Source organism: Lemur catta, chromosome 7 (genome assembly GCF_020740605.2).
Source record: "Lemur catta isolate mLemCat1 chromosome 7, mLemCat1.pri, whole genome shotgun sequence".
NCBI classification, from domain to species: Eukaryota; Metazoa; Chordata; class Mammalia; order Primates; family Lemuridae; genus Lemur; species Lemur catta.
Window position 1 is genome coordinate 64,093,914 of NC_059134.1, and position 18,680 is coordinate 64,112,593.

Below are 18,680 nucleotides of genomic sequence, written 5' to 3' on the forward strand. Positions count from 1 at the left end.
GCTGGGTATTTTGGTAGGGTCAGAAAATGTGGGCTGAGCTTTCTAGCCTGGGTACAGAGAAGGGTAATCTCAGCAGCAAGAACCTCTGCTGGGCATTGAGTGACAAGCAAGAGCAGTTGTGTTACCTGTTTGAGACCCAGCCTTATGAGGTCTGCTCTTAAGGCTGCACCCCTGGTGATGCTGGTTTTTCATGACTGCTGGCCCTGGCCATGGGCCCAAGAACTCATAAAGCTGCCAGGGCCCCTGGAGACCACCTGAGTTCAGCCTCTCCCCCAGTAAGAGTTATTGCCCGTTGCACACTCTATCCAGATGGCCCTTGATTGGGCAGGTGTATTGAAGATGGAATGAGCAGGCCCTAAGGGTGTTGGACAGCTGGGGTCTTAGGCAGCTTTTCTGTAACTGCTCCTGGCTCTGACTCCTCCTGGGGCCACACCCCAAAACTCTACACCCTCTGCCCCAAAACAGTTCTGCAGAGCGGTGAAGTTCACTTCCCCTACTCTTCTCCAAGTCTAGCTTTTCTTTCCTTCTGGCTCCAAGGTGCTCTGTGTCCATCTGTATCTGTCTGCGTGTCTGTGTGTGTGTTTGGGGAAAAGGGCCATCAGCAAATAATCAACTGAGGTTTCTTATGATCATATCTCTAAGGATGCGTAGGAAAGGAATAAGGATGTAGTCACGATCACTTGTGGATTTTGTCCATTCATTTCATGCTTTTGGAACAGAAGTATACCTGGGAAATGACCAGCTCTTTCTCCCAGGGTTCTGAGCAAGAGGACACCATCTAAGAAAGTTAAGTTTTTCGCTTCCCACTCTGCATTCCCTGAAGAAATTGGTATGTTGCATGTATGCTTTTGGATGAATTTGAACATATTCTAGTGAATGTGCCTTAAAAATCACGACACTAGTTGAGAGGACGTGTAAGGTCCGGACCCACGAGGAGGACAGGTGATGGAAGCCAGGGATGGTGATAATCCCGGGCTAGGAGAGAAGCTGTGGTGCCTGCCTCCTTCAGTGACAAGCAGGGCAACGAAACGGAAGCAGAAGTTTTTCTTCATTCTGAAAATAGCAGGGCATTTATCTCTAAAAGTTCTAAATTTAACAAGCAAGAGGGGTGATATCAAAGGAAATGCCCATGCTTTGCTCACAATGGAGCCTGCAGTGAGGGGAGATGCTAGCAGAGCTGTCTCCATGGCTCTGTTATGCAAGCACAAATTCCATCTCCCAGATGGGCTGCTGGGTGTTCCCTTACTGCTGTAACACTGGCTTCCCTTCTCTATAATTCCTTGCCCTAGCTGTTACATCCCTGTGTGACCTCAGGATGCCAGGTGGCCCCAAGAGCACACTTTTCCTGATAGCTGAGTGAGTCTGCTTTCTTACAGTGCACTGTGACTGGGGCCTGATTGTCCTGCAGTCAGGGCCCAGAACTGGGACTCTACACTGCCCTGGCTTGTGGGCCTGTAGCAGCCCAACGGATGGGCTCTGGTTTGAGTTTATGGCCACCTGTCCTTACATGCCTCGAGTTTGCAATTATCTGTCATCTCAGGATATGGGGGGAGGGGCAGAACAGAAGTATGGGGACAGGTTTGGTTTTTAAATTTTCCAACCAAGTGAAAAGCAAGTTGGTCTTACAGAAAGCACTACTGCACTTAGTAGCTATGTGCTTTTCAACAAAACATGTAACAGCTCCAGGTCCGTTTTCTTGACTGCAAGATGAAGATGTTGGTTTGTCAAAGCTTGCGGTAGGATTCGGGTGAATGAAAGTTAATCCTTTCTTTCATCACTACCTTCTCTAGCTCCTCACTGTGCCTTTTTTCTTTCCTAAGACAGACATCACAACCCCCCCCCACTCTGTGCTCTTGTCTCTCCCTCCCCTCTTAAGGTCCAGGCAGAGCTGGAGATGAGGCTGAGATCCAGAGAGTTTCCTAGAGGGCAACTTAGAATGGCTTAGAAAGAAAGGGAAGCCCAACTCTGGCCTCTTTAATCCTGAATTTGGCGACAAAGGGGACTTGGTCAGGATGGGTGACGTTTCTCTTGCTGGGAACACACATTTAGCCACTTTTCATAATGCCTAGAATGTGTATGTCTATTTGCACAAGATTGTCTTTTCCTATTTTGAAGTGGTCAGACATTTTATTTTTGTTCAAAATTATCTGGAGTTTTAGACAAATTTGCAAAACTGTGCTTTTATTAAGTGACTTTTTGAATAACTCTTTGGTATTCTGGAGCAAATGTATTTATTTATTGGTATGTGCAATGACAAATGGTATTTTCCCATGTTGACATTATGTATGTTGTAGAATTTAGTGTTTGTCTAAGTACAGGCATATCTCAACAAATTAAACTTGAATTGTTTCAACACTTCTGTGTACTTTTTTCATAAGAGGACAAAACCATGTCTCTTTCCCAAAAGTGGTTTTTCTACATTTCCTAGGAGCCTCGGGTGGATAGGTGGTGAAGTGTCCCCAGGTGGACCTGGCCTTTAGGAACAGAACAGGACTGTAGAGCTGAAAAAGGTGGAAAAGATCTACTGGCAGATAAAATTCCTCTAGCCTTGACTTAAGCAGGACTTTAACATGCTTGAGAATCTTTTTCTCAGCCTGTGGCAGATTTGAAGCCAAGAGGAAGGGAGGCTGCAGTTGTAGCTAGAAGACACGAAAGGTAAGGGTCCAATCCAGAAGGAAGAGGTTACAACTGAAGTCACCCAGAGACTGTAAAATGGCCCTAGGCCATTCCTGGCAGTCAGAGTAACCTTAGAGGGTGTCAAGTGTGATGCCCAGTAGCACAGGATGACACTGTCACCAAGCACACTTCTTGTGCTTCACCCTGGGATAGACACTTTTTAAACAGTATCTTAATCCTAACACCCCTGTAAGGCAGGTATTATTCCCAGTTCATAAATGAGGAGACTGGTGCTCTGAGAAGTTATAGAATGATCTAATAAAAAAGAAAAATTCGTCCTATTTGCATAATAAGTGGAGAAAAAGAACATTTTAGAATGGTTAAGGCAAAGTCATAAATGTGTCATTCACGTTTTTTCTCAATTAGCTGAAATACTAAATTTTTCTTTGGAATACAAACAGTCTAGATTGAAGGGGACTTTAAGAGTGTGGTAAGTAGGAGGGTCTGTTGTTTACTGCCCCAGATCTAGAGTTCTGATGTGACCAAGAGCATTTCTTACCTGAACCCCATGGCCTATCTGCTGTGGCCTCCGTGGGAAATAGCATGTGCGGGATATTCTAAAAAGGAAAGAGGGTTTTGTTTGTTTAGTCATCAGGCTGAAGGAAATCTGTTAAGTGGCCATAGACAGGGTGACCCTATGTCCAGGGTAGTCTCGGTTTATGCCTATTATCTCGGCATAATTCTCCCCTTTTCCAAAGTGTTCAAGTTTGGACCTTAAGTTATTTGATCACCCAAGCCATAGAAGGCGCAGAGCGTGTGGTTCTCACGGGCCACTGCTTCTGCAGGCTAAATACGTCTCTGCTCCTCAGCACATCTCCCTGGGCCCAGCTTCTGGCGCTCACACGTCACCAGTCATGGAACTAAAACGAGATGCCTTCTTTGTGCTCCTGGTGTGACCTGGAAAGGGGATCTCCTGGCTAGATCATCCCCCTGATTTATCAAGCACGTACCAGATGATGCAGTTGTTTCCTAAGCCAGCTGTCCGTGTGTGCTCTGCCACAGTGCCCAAAGATCAAGGGACTGAGCAAGTTCACAGCCCCTTAGTTCTGAGGAAAGAGCACCCATAGCAACAAAAACCAGTTCATGATTTTGGTCACCCTGGGTTGTATATACATGTACAACTGTCATCCCTGAAGGATAAAATAATTTTAGAAAATCCAAAAAGGACTGTCTGAATCCTAAGTGACTGAAATATCGAAATTCCTGATATATAAATACATAACGATATTTCTGATACACAATCCAATCAAGAGCCAGGGCAGGAAGAGCCATCATGAGGGCTTAGTACTTCTAGCAGGAACTATTGCCATATGTCAACTTTTTCCAAAGACTAACATTCAAAATAAAGAGTGGTTATGCAACACTTTACATGCCAGCCTCATCAAAATACTTGAACATCTATATACTTTCACACCCCACTGCTTTTTCCATCACCACTCTTACTGCCAGCTTCTCTAGCCAGAGAAGTTATTAGCATGCCTCAAGGCTACCTCCTCTGTGAAGTTTCTTGGAAGTACTCTGGCAAGAATAATCTCTTTCCTTCAGGCTCCTGTAGTTACAGGATAGATCCTTGTATAACAAAAGTAAAATAGCTACCACTTAATGAGCGGTTATCATGTATGAGCTAGAAACAATGCTGCTTCACATGCACTTATTATTTCACTTAATCCTTACAGCAACCCTGTGAGACCTGGACTTTTGTTACCCATACTTTATAGCTGAGGAAGCCAAGGCTCAGACCAGTTAAGAAGCTGACCCAAGATTCTAAAGCTACAATATGCAGGGACAGAGCATGACCCACATTTCTCTGCCAGCAGAATTTATGATCTTGAGCTGTCTCTTACAGTTCATTAATCTGTCAGGCTCCCATGTTTAAGTGAGTTTTTTTGAGGGTAGAAATTGAGCCTTCTGTTCCTAGTACCTAGCACTTAGTATCTGTCTGCTAAATGAATAAACGAACAACTACACAAGATGGAAACAAGTATTTATAACAAGTATCTATAATCAGGGAAAAGAAAGAAATTTGAACCAGGGACCCAGGGCTTTCCTCATAAATCAATCCCTCATGGTGAATGAAGGGAAATAACACAGAAGACAATGTAGGGAAACAATAAAGAGCACCTATGTTATTTTTAACCTTTAGTGTTCATTGTATCTAGATTGTCTTCAGTACATTTTAAACTGCATTCTTTACAATGTAAATCAAATGTTCTATACAGAGAGAGATATACTTTCCATAGACTCAATCTTCAATGACTTTTCTCTGTAGTTCAATTAACAAGTGCATAGCAGTAGCTAACAGATTATCTTAATATGATCTGAACAGCAGTCTGTATGCTTATATGTATGATTTTAACTATTTTCCTGGCATCTTATTCATGCCACACACAATGAAACTCTAAAAGCCTATCTACCTTTACATGATTTCTTAATTTTTCAGTTTTTAATATTTCATGGCAGGGAATGTCTTTGGGAACATGCTCTCTTCAAACTCTCAGGTCTTACGTGTAAACTCTGAATTCACACACCCTTCATGTGAGAAAGAATTATGGGTACCATCTTAAAAAGATGCACAACAGATGACAATTTAGGAGAATAGGCCTTTAGTTTGGTCAGAATCCTCCCAGTCCTAATCTACGTGCACTACTTTCTCCAGCTCTCTCAAAAGACCCAAATACCTGAATATAGAACATATGGTCTTTTCTTCTGGGCACTGATATATTGGTTCTCTGCAACAGACATATTCTGCAATGTCCTTACTGTATACGAGCTCAGTTGTCATTTCTGTTTCAATTCATGTGGTTGCGAAAACAAATTTCCCGTAAGTACACAGGTCCTCCCCTACTGCTGGCTCCCTGGCCCTCTGAGCTCCCCGGGGCAGGACAACCTTGGGAAGGCCTTCCTGCAGTGTCAACAGCTTCAGCTCTTGGCTCTGCAGGGCAGGAACTGAAGTCTCTATCTAAAGCTTCCTCCGGCCACTGAAAACCAGAGTTGCAAAGGTCCTTCTGGGTTTGGCAGTTTTGTTAAGCAGAACAAGGATAAAGAAAGCTAGAGATCTAGGCAATATCAGAGCAAAACAGTCCCCAAACAGGCCTCTGGACTCATTCTCAGGTCAAGGGGAATCTTCACTACTCTGGAGAAAGAGGATGTCAGAGACCACATCAGTGCCCCTAGGAAGACCCTCACTGCGAGGAAGGGCTTTAGTTCAGACAGCAGAGTCTGACACCTACTCTGGGCCCATCATCCCCACAAATAAAATGTCCGCTTCTCCCCCCAGGGACCACTAACCTGCTCAAGGCCCAAAGAATAAGGCATCTTGGCATCTGAAATCTTCACTCTTGCAAACTTAGTCCTCATCATCTGTAAGCTGAGTTCATTCACAGGTAAACCATCTGTTCACCTAGCAGGAAGAGTCAGACCTTTGTCCTGAGTGGTCCCATCTGAAATTGCTACAGACCAAACACAATTACTCAATGGATCAACTTCTCTGATGGGGGAAAGCAGGAAGAGAAAGAGCGAAGCTATCATGTGTTCACACTAATGTCCATGTTTTACATGGTGACAGGTGTGTGAGTACTAGGACAGGTACATCATATCCATGGTGGTAGCCTGATAGCTATGACATCTGAACACAGACAAAGAAGTACAGGGTACAGGGCCAAGGAGGAAATCTGAGGAGAGAAGGGTCACCTTGGGACTAGAGTAATGGATACTTCACCAGACTGGCTGTTTTCACTCTAAACCCTGGGGGTTACGCTTCCTCAACATGCTACCTGTATATACTTGATCAGCGTTGATGCCCAACCCTTCATCTCTAAAGTCTTGGGGCCACTCTTCTTTGGTGGTTGCCTCTTGCTCGTGATAGCTATCTGCATTAAATCCAGCATTCTCTGCTAAGACAGCAGGATCCTCTTCTTCATGAAAACAGCAGGAACGTGTTTCTGGCTTTGGGTCACATGAGGTAACAGAATTATCTTCCTGGGCTCTGGTGTCAGTGGGCAGACTTTGCCAACCCAAATGGTCTGATTCTTCCTCTTCTATCACTCCCATTCTTTCAGCTATTTCTTCAGCAGAAGGCTCTTTTGGGTCAGGGTAATCCACTAGGATGGTTTCTTGCCTATGTTTGATACAGTCTGAAAGGTCATAAATTGGATAAGTTTCTTCAGGGTAACCTAGAGAGAAAAGTAGCACAGTCTTAAAAAGAATGTCTCTTCAAAAAAATAAAGAGTGTCAGGCTCAAAGAGGATTCTCAGGCAGCAGCCATCCTATCCTAGCAAATCCATTCAAGAAATCTCTAAGACGATTCCAATAGTTATAAAGTTTCACTTGAGCAAATTCTTAGCAATCTGGCCGACTATCCCAGTGCTCTTTGAAATGCAAACCAATTCAGAGGAAAATCCCTTCTTAAGTATAGGGTGCTCGGGCAGAGTTAAGTCTCATACCACGTGCTTCTGCAGTGCTGATGAAGATTAAACAAATAACACGAGCCTTCAGTTTTAAAAAATGCACAAAATACCAGATGGAGAGAGCACAGCTCAAGGTAATGTTTATAATTTCTATTTGGAACCATTTCCAAATCTTCCTTGGGGGAGGGGAGGACAGGAAAGGAATGCTAAGCTCTTTGAAAAATACATCATGAAGCTTTCCATTTATCAAAACAATTGAAATGGCTTGCAAGTGTCAGAACTAGAGAGCACTTTAGCAAGACATGCCCAAGATCCCGAAGGACAAGCATTGCACTTTTCAGAAGACAGAATTCCCATTGTTGGCTTCTTCATCTTCACAAAATGGAACAAAAGAAAACAACAAACTGGTAAACAAAATGAGTAACACTGGTACTGAATCCTAGCTATGATAATGAGAAAAGAGAAAATGTTGCCAAATTAAGAAACAAAATGAAATAAATCTGTGTCAGCCAAGCAAGCCTGAGCAGCAGATGGGCCGTGCTGAGCTCGCATGCCAGTGCTGGCAACAGTGGCCATGCTCACGACACAATGCAAAAAGCTGGAGGATTCAGAACCCATTTGCACATTATGATAATTGGCAAATTCAACCCTAACATAAACCATTTTTTGCCTACAAATTGTGAAAAATAGCGGTCTTTTTTGGTGCAGTGTAGGGTGTGCAGAGACATTTCTACAACATTTACTATTTTTTTCTGACTATAAAAGTCATACAGACTCATTGGTAGAAAATTTGAAAAAATACAGACAGGTTTAAAAAAGAAAACACAAATCACCCACAATCCCACCACTGGTAATAATAATTTGCTGTATTTACTTCTAGCCTTTTCCACATATTACTATAAACATATATTCCCCCCTTTTTTTAAATAAAGGAGGACCATATTGTACCTGAATGTTGTACCCTGATTTTTCTCATTCAACATTATATCATGAGCATTTCTCTATGTCATTAAGCATTTGAAAGTTGGCTGAAAAATATCTCATCATATAGCTACATAACTGATATGATTTACCATTCTTCCATAAGACATTTAGATTCTTTCCAATTTTCCACTATTATAAGTAATATAGCAGTTAAGATCTCTGAATGTAAATCCATGTCCATTTCCTTAATTCTTTAAGATAGACTTCTATAAATGTGAAAACTAGACCAAAAGGAAGGGACATTTTAAAAGCCTTTTTTATACTCTGCCAAATTACTTTCCAGAAGAGCAGTATAAATTTTCAATCCTACCAGTGATATAAAAACTGTCCATCTTATTCACACCCTCACCAGCACTGACAATAGTATATTAAGAATCTTGCCAATGCAGTCCTTATTCTGAGGCTTAACTCACTGTGGACAGAACGCTGGGTAAAATGGAGCTTAGGTACCCAGGGGCTTCACAAGCTACTCGGTCAGGGACGGGGGCTGGGGAAGCCACTTACTGGTTAGATGCTGAACAATGAATGCTTAAGAGAAGTCCATTAGTTGGCATGTCCCTGTCTTCTCCCCACACCAAAAACAAAGCTTACCTTTGGATTTTCATGACTATCTGCTTTAGTTTAAGAGGAAAGGCCACACAGAATTAGGCTCCAGGCCCACCCCAAAACCCTAATCATCATGCCTGCACCAGCAAGGTTGGCCCCTGCAGATACAGATTCTAGGCCCATCCAGTGCCAGGCCAGCAACTGTGGCCCCAGGTCTACCCCAGCACCAGGTTGGCATCCCTAGTAGCTTCAGGCACCATGTCAGCACCCATGGACACAGGCTCCAGGCCTGCTAGCTGGTCCCTGAGACCTCCATCCCTCAGACTGGCCCAAGTACCCCTACAATCCAGCAAACCCTGTCTCCACGTTATCCTAGTAGACCCCAGTGTTGGCCCAGACCTAATAGCTCTAGGCTCCAGGACCACCGCTATGAACCTGGGTTCCAGGTTGGGACCCATGGCCCCAGGACCCAAGCCAGCCCTCATGGACTTAGCCTTCAGCCCCACCCATGCAGACTCAGGCTCCAGGCCTGCCCCAGCACCAAAGCCAGCCCCTGTGGACTCAGGCTCCAGGCCTGTCTCAGTGGACCCAGGCACCATGACCATCCTAATGCCTACTTGGCTTCTGCAGACTCAGGCTCAAGGCCCACTCTAGCCCCAAGTCAGCCCTGTGTACCTAAGGCTCCAGGTCTACCCTCAAGGATACAATCAACAAGTCCACCCCAGTAGATCCAGGCTTCAGGCCCAACCCCATGGACTTAGCACCAGGCCAGCCTGCCTGAAGCTTCCAGCAGCAAGACTGCCTGCAGACCCCACCAATTGGCCTGCCCAGATTCTCTGGATTGGCTGACTGGTGAATGGCTTTCCCAGACAAAGCCATCCGCAAAGACCGTTATAAGTTCCTGCTTCTTCAAATGTGCAGACTCTAATGCATAGCCATGAAGATCAACAATCAGGGAAGCATGATGCCACCAAATGAACAAAAATCACCAGTAACAGGCCCTAAAGAAACAGACAAATGAACCTCATGACAAAGAATTCAAAACAATCATTTTTAAGGAAGCTCAGTAAATGTAAAGAAAATACAGAGAAATAATTCATTGAAATCAGGAAAACAATAAACAAGAAATTCAGCAGAGATTGAAATTATATATAAAAAACAAAAATTCTCGAGTTAAAAATATTAATCAATTAAATGAAAAATACAATAGAGAGCATCGACAGCAAAGCAGAAGAATGAACCTGTGAACTCAAAGACAGATTATTTGAAAATATACAGTCAGATCAGAAAAAAGAATGAAAAGGAACAAAGAAGGGATTTATGGGACAGCATCAAAAGAGCAAATTTTGAGGTATAGGAGTTCAAGAAAAAGAGACAGACAACAGGGTAGAAAGCTTAAAGAAATAATAACGGAATACTTTCTAATTCTAGGGGAAAGATATACATATCCAGGTACAGGAAGGTCAAAAGTCTTCAATCAGATTCAACCCAAATAAGACTACATCAAGTCATACAATCTAACTGTCAAAAGTGAAAGACAAAGAAGATTCTGGGCTAGGTGCAGTGGCTCACACCTGTAATCCTAGCACTTTGGGAGGCCGAGGAAGAAGGACTGCTTGAGGTCAGGAGTTTGAGGCTAGCCTGAGCAAAAGTGAGAACCCATCTCTACAAAAAATAGAAAATTTAGGCAGGCATGGTGGTGCATGCCTGTAGTCCCAGTTACTTGGGAGGCTGTGGCACAAGGATCACTTGAGCCCAGGAATTTGAGGTTGTAGTGAGCTATGATGATGACACTGCACTCTGGCTATGGTACCAGAATCAGACCCTGTCTCAAAAAAAAAAAAAAAAAAAGAAAGAAAGAAAGAGAGAAAAAGGAAATTATCCTATGTACCCTTTACTCAGTTTCTCCTGATGGTAACATCTAGCAAAACTATATACTACAATATCACAACCAGGATATTACTATTGATATAGTCAGTGCAAGACCCTGTCTCCAAAAAAAAAAAAAAAAAAGTTGATAAACGTCTGGCAAGTCTGATCAGGAAAAGAAATGAGAGAAAGAACAGATTGCAAGTATCAGGAATAGAGCAGGGCACACCCCTACAGATAAATCTTACATACATAAAATGGATAATAAGGGAACATTATAAACAACTTTATACTAATAGTAAGTTTGATGATTTGGGTGAAATATGTAAGTTCCTTGAAAATTACAAAATTATTAAATTCCACAAATTATTAAAGTTCATTCAAGAAGAAATAACCCGAATAGCACTATATCTATTAAAGAGATTAAATTTATAGTTAGAAGTCTTCCACAAAAAAACCTCCAGGCCACAATAGTATCACCTGAGAATTCCACCTAACATTTATGGAAGAAATAACAGTAATTCTGTACAAACTTTTCCAGAAAATAGAAGGAACACATCCTAACACATTTTATGAGGCCAGCATTATCTTGAAATCAAAACCAAAGACATTACAGGAAAAGAAAATCACAGACCAGTATCACTCATAAACATAAAAAAAATCCTTAGCAAATTGAATCTAGCCATATCACCATAACAAAGTAGGGTTTATCCTAGGAACGTGAAGTTGTTTTAACATTCAAAAATCAATGTAATCCACCATTTTAACCAACTAAAACAGAAAAATAAGAATATTCACAAAACTGCAATACCCATTCAGAACTAAAAACTCCCAGCAAAAATATGAATAGAATGTAGCTTCCTCAACCTGAAAATGAGCATCTGTGAAAAACCATCAGCTCACATCATACCAATGGAAAATGTGTTTTCCCTCCAATATCAGGAAAGAAGGAGGTTTGCCCTTACCACTTCTATTCAGCATTGTGGTGGAGGATCTAGGCAGTACAATGAGGCAAGAAAAATTGTAAAAAGGCAGATAGATTAAAAAGGAAGAAGTGAAACTGTCTTTATTCATAGATGATTTGATCATATGCATAAAAAAATCCTAAGAAATCTATATTTTAAAAAAGCTACTAGAACTAAGTACATTTAGCAAAGCATAAGATACAAGGTCAGAATACAAAAATCAATTGTATTTCTATATAGCAGCAAACAAAAATTTTTAAATATCACTTATGATATCATAATAAATATAAACTACTTAGGAATAAATTTATAAAACATGTATAAGACCTATACACTGAAAATTATAAAATATTGCTAAGAGAAATTTTTAAAGATCCAAATAAATGGAGAAATATAACAGGTTCATGAACTGGAAGATACAATATTGTTATAACATCAGTTCTTCCAAATTGATCTAAAGATTCAATGCAATGCCAATCAAAACCCCATCAGGCTTTTTCATAAAAAATGAAATACTGATTGTAAATTTATATGAAAATGTGAATAAATTTTGAAAAAAGAAAACTTACACTACCCAATTTCAAGACTTACTATAAAGACACAGTAATAAAGACAGTGATATGGGTACAAGTATAGACATATATATCAATGGAACAAAACAGAGTCCAGAATAGACACACACATACATGGTCAACTGATTTTCAACCAACATGCCAAGAATTAAATGTAAGAAAAGGAGCTAGAACAATTGAGTATTTGATATGGAAAAAAATAAACCTCAGTCCTGACACACCACACCATCTATGAAAATTAAGATCACAAGCCTAATTTTAAGAGCTGAAACCATAATTTCTAGCAGAAAACATAGGAGCTTGGCAAACCTTGAGTTAGGCAAAAATTTCTTAAACAGGGCACAAAAATGTGAATCATAAAAGAAAACTAAAAACTTCTGCTCTTTGAATGATGCTGTTAGAAAATAAAAAGGCAAAGAACTGATGAGGATAAAATATTTGCAAAATATATAACTGATAAAGAACTGGTATCTCGAATACATAAAGAACTCTTGCAACTCAGTAAGAACATAATCAACCCAATTTAAAAACTGGCAAACAATTTGAACAGACACTTAAAGATACGCAGATGGCAAATATGCACATTAAAAAATGTTCAACATCATTAGTCACTGGCGAAATCCAAATTAAAGTCACAACTGAAATATTCCCTATATACTCCCTAGTATTGCTAAAATTAAAAAGATTGGCAATACCAAGTATTAGCAAGGATATGGAGTAACTGCAATTCTTATACACTGCTGGTGGGAAGGCAGAATGGTAGAGTCACTTTGGAAAGCTGTTTAAGAGTTTCTAATAAAGGTAAACATACACTTACCATAAAACCCAGAAATCTCATTCCTAGGTATATACTCAAAAGAAATACAAATATATGTTCAAACAAAGACTTGTATGCAAAGTTCATTGCAGCTTGATTCATAATAGCTCAAAGCTAGAAACAACCCAAATGTTCCTCAACTGCGTGAATGGATAAACAAATTATGGTATATGCAAATAACAGAATACTCAGCAATTTTAAAAAGTAGTGATACACTCAACAACATTATGCTAAATTAAAGAAGCCAGAAACCAAAGAACATATGTAGTTATGATTCATTTATATAGAAAAGGCAAAACTATAGGGATTGAAAGTATTTCAATTGTTGCCAAGGGCAGGAGGAGGGGATTAGCTGCAAAGAGGAAGGAACATTCTGGGGTGATGGAAATGGTTTATATCAAGTTTATGGTGTGATTACACAAACTCTATATATTCTTCCAACTGTACATTTAAAATTGGTGAATATTATTATATATATATATTATACTTCAGTAATAAAGCTGATTTTTAAAAAAACTTATAAGATCTTTTTTCTAGGCAGACAGCTAATAAAGAAATGAGAAGACACTGTTTACCTTCCCAGTCTTCCATGTAAGGGGCCTCTTCAGCTTCTTTCTCTGGAGAAGTTCTGTCAATGAATTTTCCTTCTTTCATGACCCTGGTGATTTCTCGGAGCTGATGCAGCAACCGTTTCTCTTGGTCAGAAGTCACAGTCTGTGCTCTGCTTAGAAATATCAGACAATCCAGCCATTTATCAATAACACTCCTAGGCAATGGACATAAATATCACTATGATCTGTCTAGATGCTAGAATAGGAAGTACAACAGCAGCAGATAATTATTCTAGGAATTGATCCTGAAACTGCACAACTGGGAACTACTGATGTTAGTTCAATGTTTTGATTTTAAAAATGGGAAAACTAAAAGCCCAGAATAGATCAAGTGATTGACCAAGGTCCCACAATGGTTGATGTTAATACTGGGACCAGACCCCAGATGTCTCAGCTTTCAGTTCAGTGTTCTTTCAATATACTTCACAGCCCTGATTCTCTAATCTCCTAGCAATTTCACTGTTTCTGACATTACTCCACTTACTACAAGCCACTTTTTTCTAAAGCAAGGTCGTCAAAGGTAAATGCTCTGGGAAAAATATGCTACTAGAATCACCAGGCTTAATTTACTTGTGTAGGAACAATGATATATTCTAAAATTTTAGAGCTGGGTAAATCTGAAAATTCAGTCATCTAGACAGAAATTGGGTTATAAATGTATTCCTACTGCTAGTTCATGGCAGCATGATAACTAAAATTCTCCTGACTTCTAATAGTATTCTGTAAAATTCTTGAAGCACAGTGCTCAAGTCCCACACTTTAGAAAACTTGGTTTGAGTCCCAATTTAGCTGTGTGGCTCTGGAAAAACATCTGCAAAAATAACATGAGGCTCAAGGATTACAACAGTATGATTATTTTCTTTGAAAGAGAAGGACTGTATCACACTGATAGGCAAATAAAGCCCTACTTAAAAGACTCAGAACTATCTGTTTTGAGATCAGTTTTATCTAGTGGCAAGATTTAACAGACTACTTGGTCTCCTCTTAAAAACCCTAAGCATTCCAAGTTAATACAACACTTAGGGAAGAAAAACCCTACCACCCTCGTACAGATGCCATATTATTGTCCAACAAGCCAGTTCTGAGCCTGCATTCCTTTTTATGCTCAGCCTAACAAACTTTAGCCTAATAACTAATAGGAAAAAAGAAAAAAGTATTTCTCTTTTCAACATTAAGAGGGTAACTGAGGAAAATGAAGGTGTAACAGTTCCAGACAGTGGGAGGAAAACAAAAACACCATGAGCTCCACTTCTTCCACACTAAATGGCTTCAAAGCCACGAACTAAAGAAGCCTATCTGCTCCACATTCAACTAAAATCCTAAACATAAGAGCTTCTAACAGCTCGTTTCTTCCCTTCAATATAGGAGTCCTGACTCATCCCAACAGCTCATGCCCCACATAACCCCTAATTCTTACTACTAAAATAACCCACTTTGTGGGAGCCTTCTGGGCCAGACTGGAAGACACTACCTGCTAATCACAAAGCTCTTGCCCTAAGGCTGCACAAGTTACTTCTCTGTACTGTGCACAGGGCATTCTGATCTTTACTGAATGAAAGTCTTGGTTCTGTTTCCTAACTCCTGAAAAACCAGAAGCCCTTAACTAAAAGAGGATGATGAGGCTAGGGGAAGCAGGAACAGAGAAGAGCTTTCTCAGAGAATTCCAAACTAAAGCATCATCATTTAACTCTGAACAAGTACACTCATATGGTCCATATCATATGTCAGCAATCCCCAACCTTTTTGGCACCAGGGACCGGTTTGATGGAAGACAATTTTTCCACAGATGGGGGGTGGAGTTGGGGGGGGGGAGGTGGAGCTCGGTGGCCCAGTTCCTAACAGTGCCACTACCAGTCCATGGCCCGGGGGTTGGGGACCACAGTGTTAGGCAATTAATCACGCTCCACCTTATGACCTCTTCTGAATTTATTGCAATGAATGTATTCATAGATTCCTTATTGTCTCAACTTGGTTTGATACTCCTGGAGGGCAGTGATAATTAAGCTCATAACAGTATAGGCACAGTGCCACAATTGCTGTAAGTGCTCGATAATTATGCATTAGTTTGATTGGTCCCCATTTCCTCATCATCCATTTTCTTCCACCTCCCTGAATTCTGGCTTCCATTCTATCATTTTATCAAAACTTGCAAAAATCATCAGTGACCCTTTTACTTCTAAGCCCAAGGATCTTTTTCTCACATTTCACTCTTATTGACCTCTCTAAGCTGTGGACCATCCTCTCCTTGAAACTTCCTCCTCCCTTAGCTATTGAGACATTTGTATTCCTCCCACTTCTTTAACCATTACTTTTATCTTTGACCCTGGCTCACTTTCTTCCTCCCACCTCCTGAAACCTGGTTTTCCCAAGGCTCAATCCTAGGACTCTCATTTCTCCATTCTTATAATCATGCTGTCAAGAATCTGAACCAGTATCACAGATTAAATCATCACCTCTACTGACAAGGTGCCTTAATTCTACCTTTAATCTTGACCTTATATACAAAGGCCCAAGGTATGCTGATGTAGCCTGTGATTTTCTTCTTCCATGAAGTACCCTTAATGTGGCTCTTCTTTTCTACTCTCACTGGCCTATTTATTATCTTTTGCTAGAAATTTTTCAATAAACTTCTAGCCTGTAGCCACTCTACATATTACCATAAGAGTTATTTTTCTAGAGCACAGAAGATCATGACATTTCTCCTCAAAAGCCTTCAGAGGCCGTCCACCGTAAAGGCAATGAATTCCAAACGTCACAGCCTACCACCACCCAGGTCTTCCAGTCTGGCCCTAGTTTGCTTTTCTAGTTTTTCTCTCACTGCCTACTTCCCTACCCATTTACCCCATCCCTGGTGGATAACACCCCAGTTACTTAGGACTACTTGCTATTCCAAAACCATGCCTGATTCTCTCACCTTGTTTGCTGCTGTGCTGCCCACTCCATCTGAAGCATCTTTCTCCAAACTCTGCCTGAGGAAATCCTTCCACCCTGTAAGCCTTGTTCAGATTCTCCCTTTTCCACAAGACTCTCTGTCATAGGCAAAAGAATGCACTCCCCCCAAAGATGTCCACATCCTAATCTCTGGAACCTATGAATACATTACCTGACAGGTAAGGGCAACTAAGGTTGTAGATGGAGTTAATGTTGCTCATCAGCTGACCTTACAGTAGGGAAATTATCCTTTATTATCTGGGAGGGTACAATGTAATCACAAGGGTCCTTAAAAGTAGAAAAGGTAGGCAGAAGAGGTCAAGAGTGATACGACATGAGGAGGTCTCAATCGTACTGTTGCTGGCTTTGAAGGCAGAAGAAGGGGGCCATAAGCCAAGGACAGTGGGCAGCTTCTAGAAGCTGGAAATGGTAAGGAAACAGATTGTCCCACAGGGCCTGAAAAAGGAAATGCAATCCTGCCAACACCTTGGTTTTTACTCAGTATAGGACTTCTAACCTACAGAACTGTAAGATAATAAACTTGTGTTGCTTTAAGCCATTAACTTTGTGGTAATTTGTTACAGCAGCCACAGAAAACTAATACATGTTCCCACAGCACACTTTCCCTCTCTTAGATACAGTTCCATATAGAGAAATAATACCTGCCAGTGACACCACACAGGACTGTGCAGAGTAAAGGAAAATAGGTACCAAAGAAGACATTTTCATTATGGCGGAAGCCGCCTTCTTTAAAGTACTTTTTCTAGATTGACCTCATTTACTCTTTCAACATCTACTGACACTGTCAATGTGCCAGCACAAGAAATACAAATTTGAACAATGCAAATTCTCTGCCCTCAAGGTTACGGGGCATTAGGGAAGACAGAAAAGTTATCAGAAAGTAATATGATACATGCAATCACAAGCAAACCCAGGTGTCATGCAAACATAGGGGAGCAGCCTCTAACCAAGTTCTGTGGGTTCAGGGAAGAACTCTCAGAGAAGATGATGTCTATTTTGAGACCTATAAGACAAGCAAGAATCAAAATAAGCATGTACTGTGGGGGTGGGAGAGAGGGGGCACCCCACGCAAAAGAACATGTACGTGCAAAGTCCTAGGAGGAAAAGTGTACAGGTTTTTAGAGGAATAAGTGGTCAGTGTGGCTGGACACAGACAGCAAGTGACAGAGAAAGGGAAAGCAATAGAGGTATGCAAGACCAATCAGGTTACTCGGGACCATATAGGCCATGTCAAAGATTCCGTACTTTTTCAAGATCAAAAGGGACCCGTTGAAGGATTGAAACAAAAGAGATAATCCATCTGTTTGAAAAGTAGAAAGTAAACTGAAGGGAGACAAAATCAGAGAAAAAGAAACCACGAGACAGTTATGATCTATGTCAAAAACAAAGGCTTTCACTCACCACTCATTCTTTCTTCCACTGCAACTAATACTTTTTTAGAGCCTTTATGGACCTGTGCTAGGCTCTAGAACAAAGAAGGATAATCCCTGTTCTCATGGAGCTTACAGTCTTTTGCAGGAAGACTGATTTATTAATTAGCTGGAAATGATAAGACATGGTGATTGATGAAATGTAGGAAGTGAAAAAAAGGCAAATTAAGGATGATATCTAATTTCTGCTTTGGGCAACTACGTAGATGGTGGAGCCATTTGCTAAGATGGCAATATTAAAGGTAGAGTAGGTTCCATTGGGAATAGATGATGAGTTCCATTTTGGACATTCATTCATTCAAGAGATATTTATCAATTGATTAGGCTGAGGGTAGGTATCTAGGAGATATGGCCAGTAGAGCTCTGAATACAGAGGTCAGGAACTGAAGAAAAAGATCTCAACAGAGAATGGTCATGATTTACTCTTCTACCACAAAAATAATGTATTAATACAAATGCTTATATCAAAAGTGAGTGTTTATTCTTATTCAACAAATATTTACTTAGTACCTACTATATGAACAGAGAACAAAAGAGATTAACTCTGTCCTGAAAGAGTTTACATTCCAGCAATCCATGCCAGAAATCTGCCACAAACATACTTAACATGCCTACTGGGGCTCTCTGCAACCTCCTGAGCTACACCATTCTTCTCACAGATACATCATCACAACTGGGCATGCTGCTCCAGGAAGGAAATTCTGCTGACTATAAAAACAGAAATGAGGACACCTCACTTCTGATTCCTAGATTCTTTCCTTAGTCTTTGTGTCTGTGGGGATATTTTGCTCAATACCAGAGCTAACATGGCACAGTACTGACCTTCCAGGAGGTTTCATTATTTAAATGTGT

General features: G+C 40.8%; 1 protein-coding gene across 6 annotated transcripts in view; it reads right to left on the reverse strand.

Moving 5' to 3' along the window:
* Window positions 1-18,680, reverse strand: part of RIC3 (RIC3 acetylcholine receptor chaperone) — a 50,525-nt gene that overhangs the window by 7,871 nt on the left and 23,974 nt on the right. For 3 of the 6 annotated variants that reach the window (XM_045557452.1, XM_045557455.1, XM_045557456.1), the window contains 2 exons: window positions 13,411-13,559; window positions 4,644-6,848 (listed from right to left, as the gene is read on the reverse strand). In XM_045557452.1, coding sequence (XP_045413408.1) covers window positions 6,409-6,848; window positions 13,411-13,559 — 589 coding nt within the window. In that variant the 3' untranslated portion in view covers window positions 4,644-6,408. Of the gene's footprint in view, window positions 1-2,158; window positions 3,234-4,643; window positions 6,849-13,410; window positions 13,560-18,680 lie in introns of those variants that run through there. The other 3 variants (XR_006736448.1, XR_006736447.1, XM_045557453.1) reach the window with 3 other exon arrangements.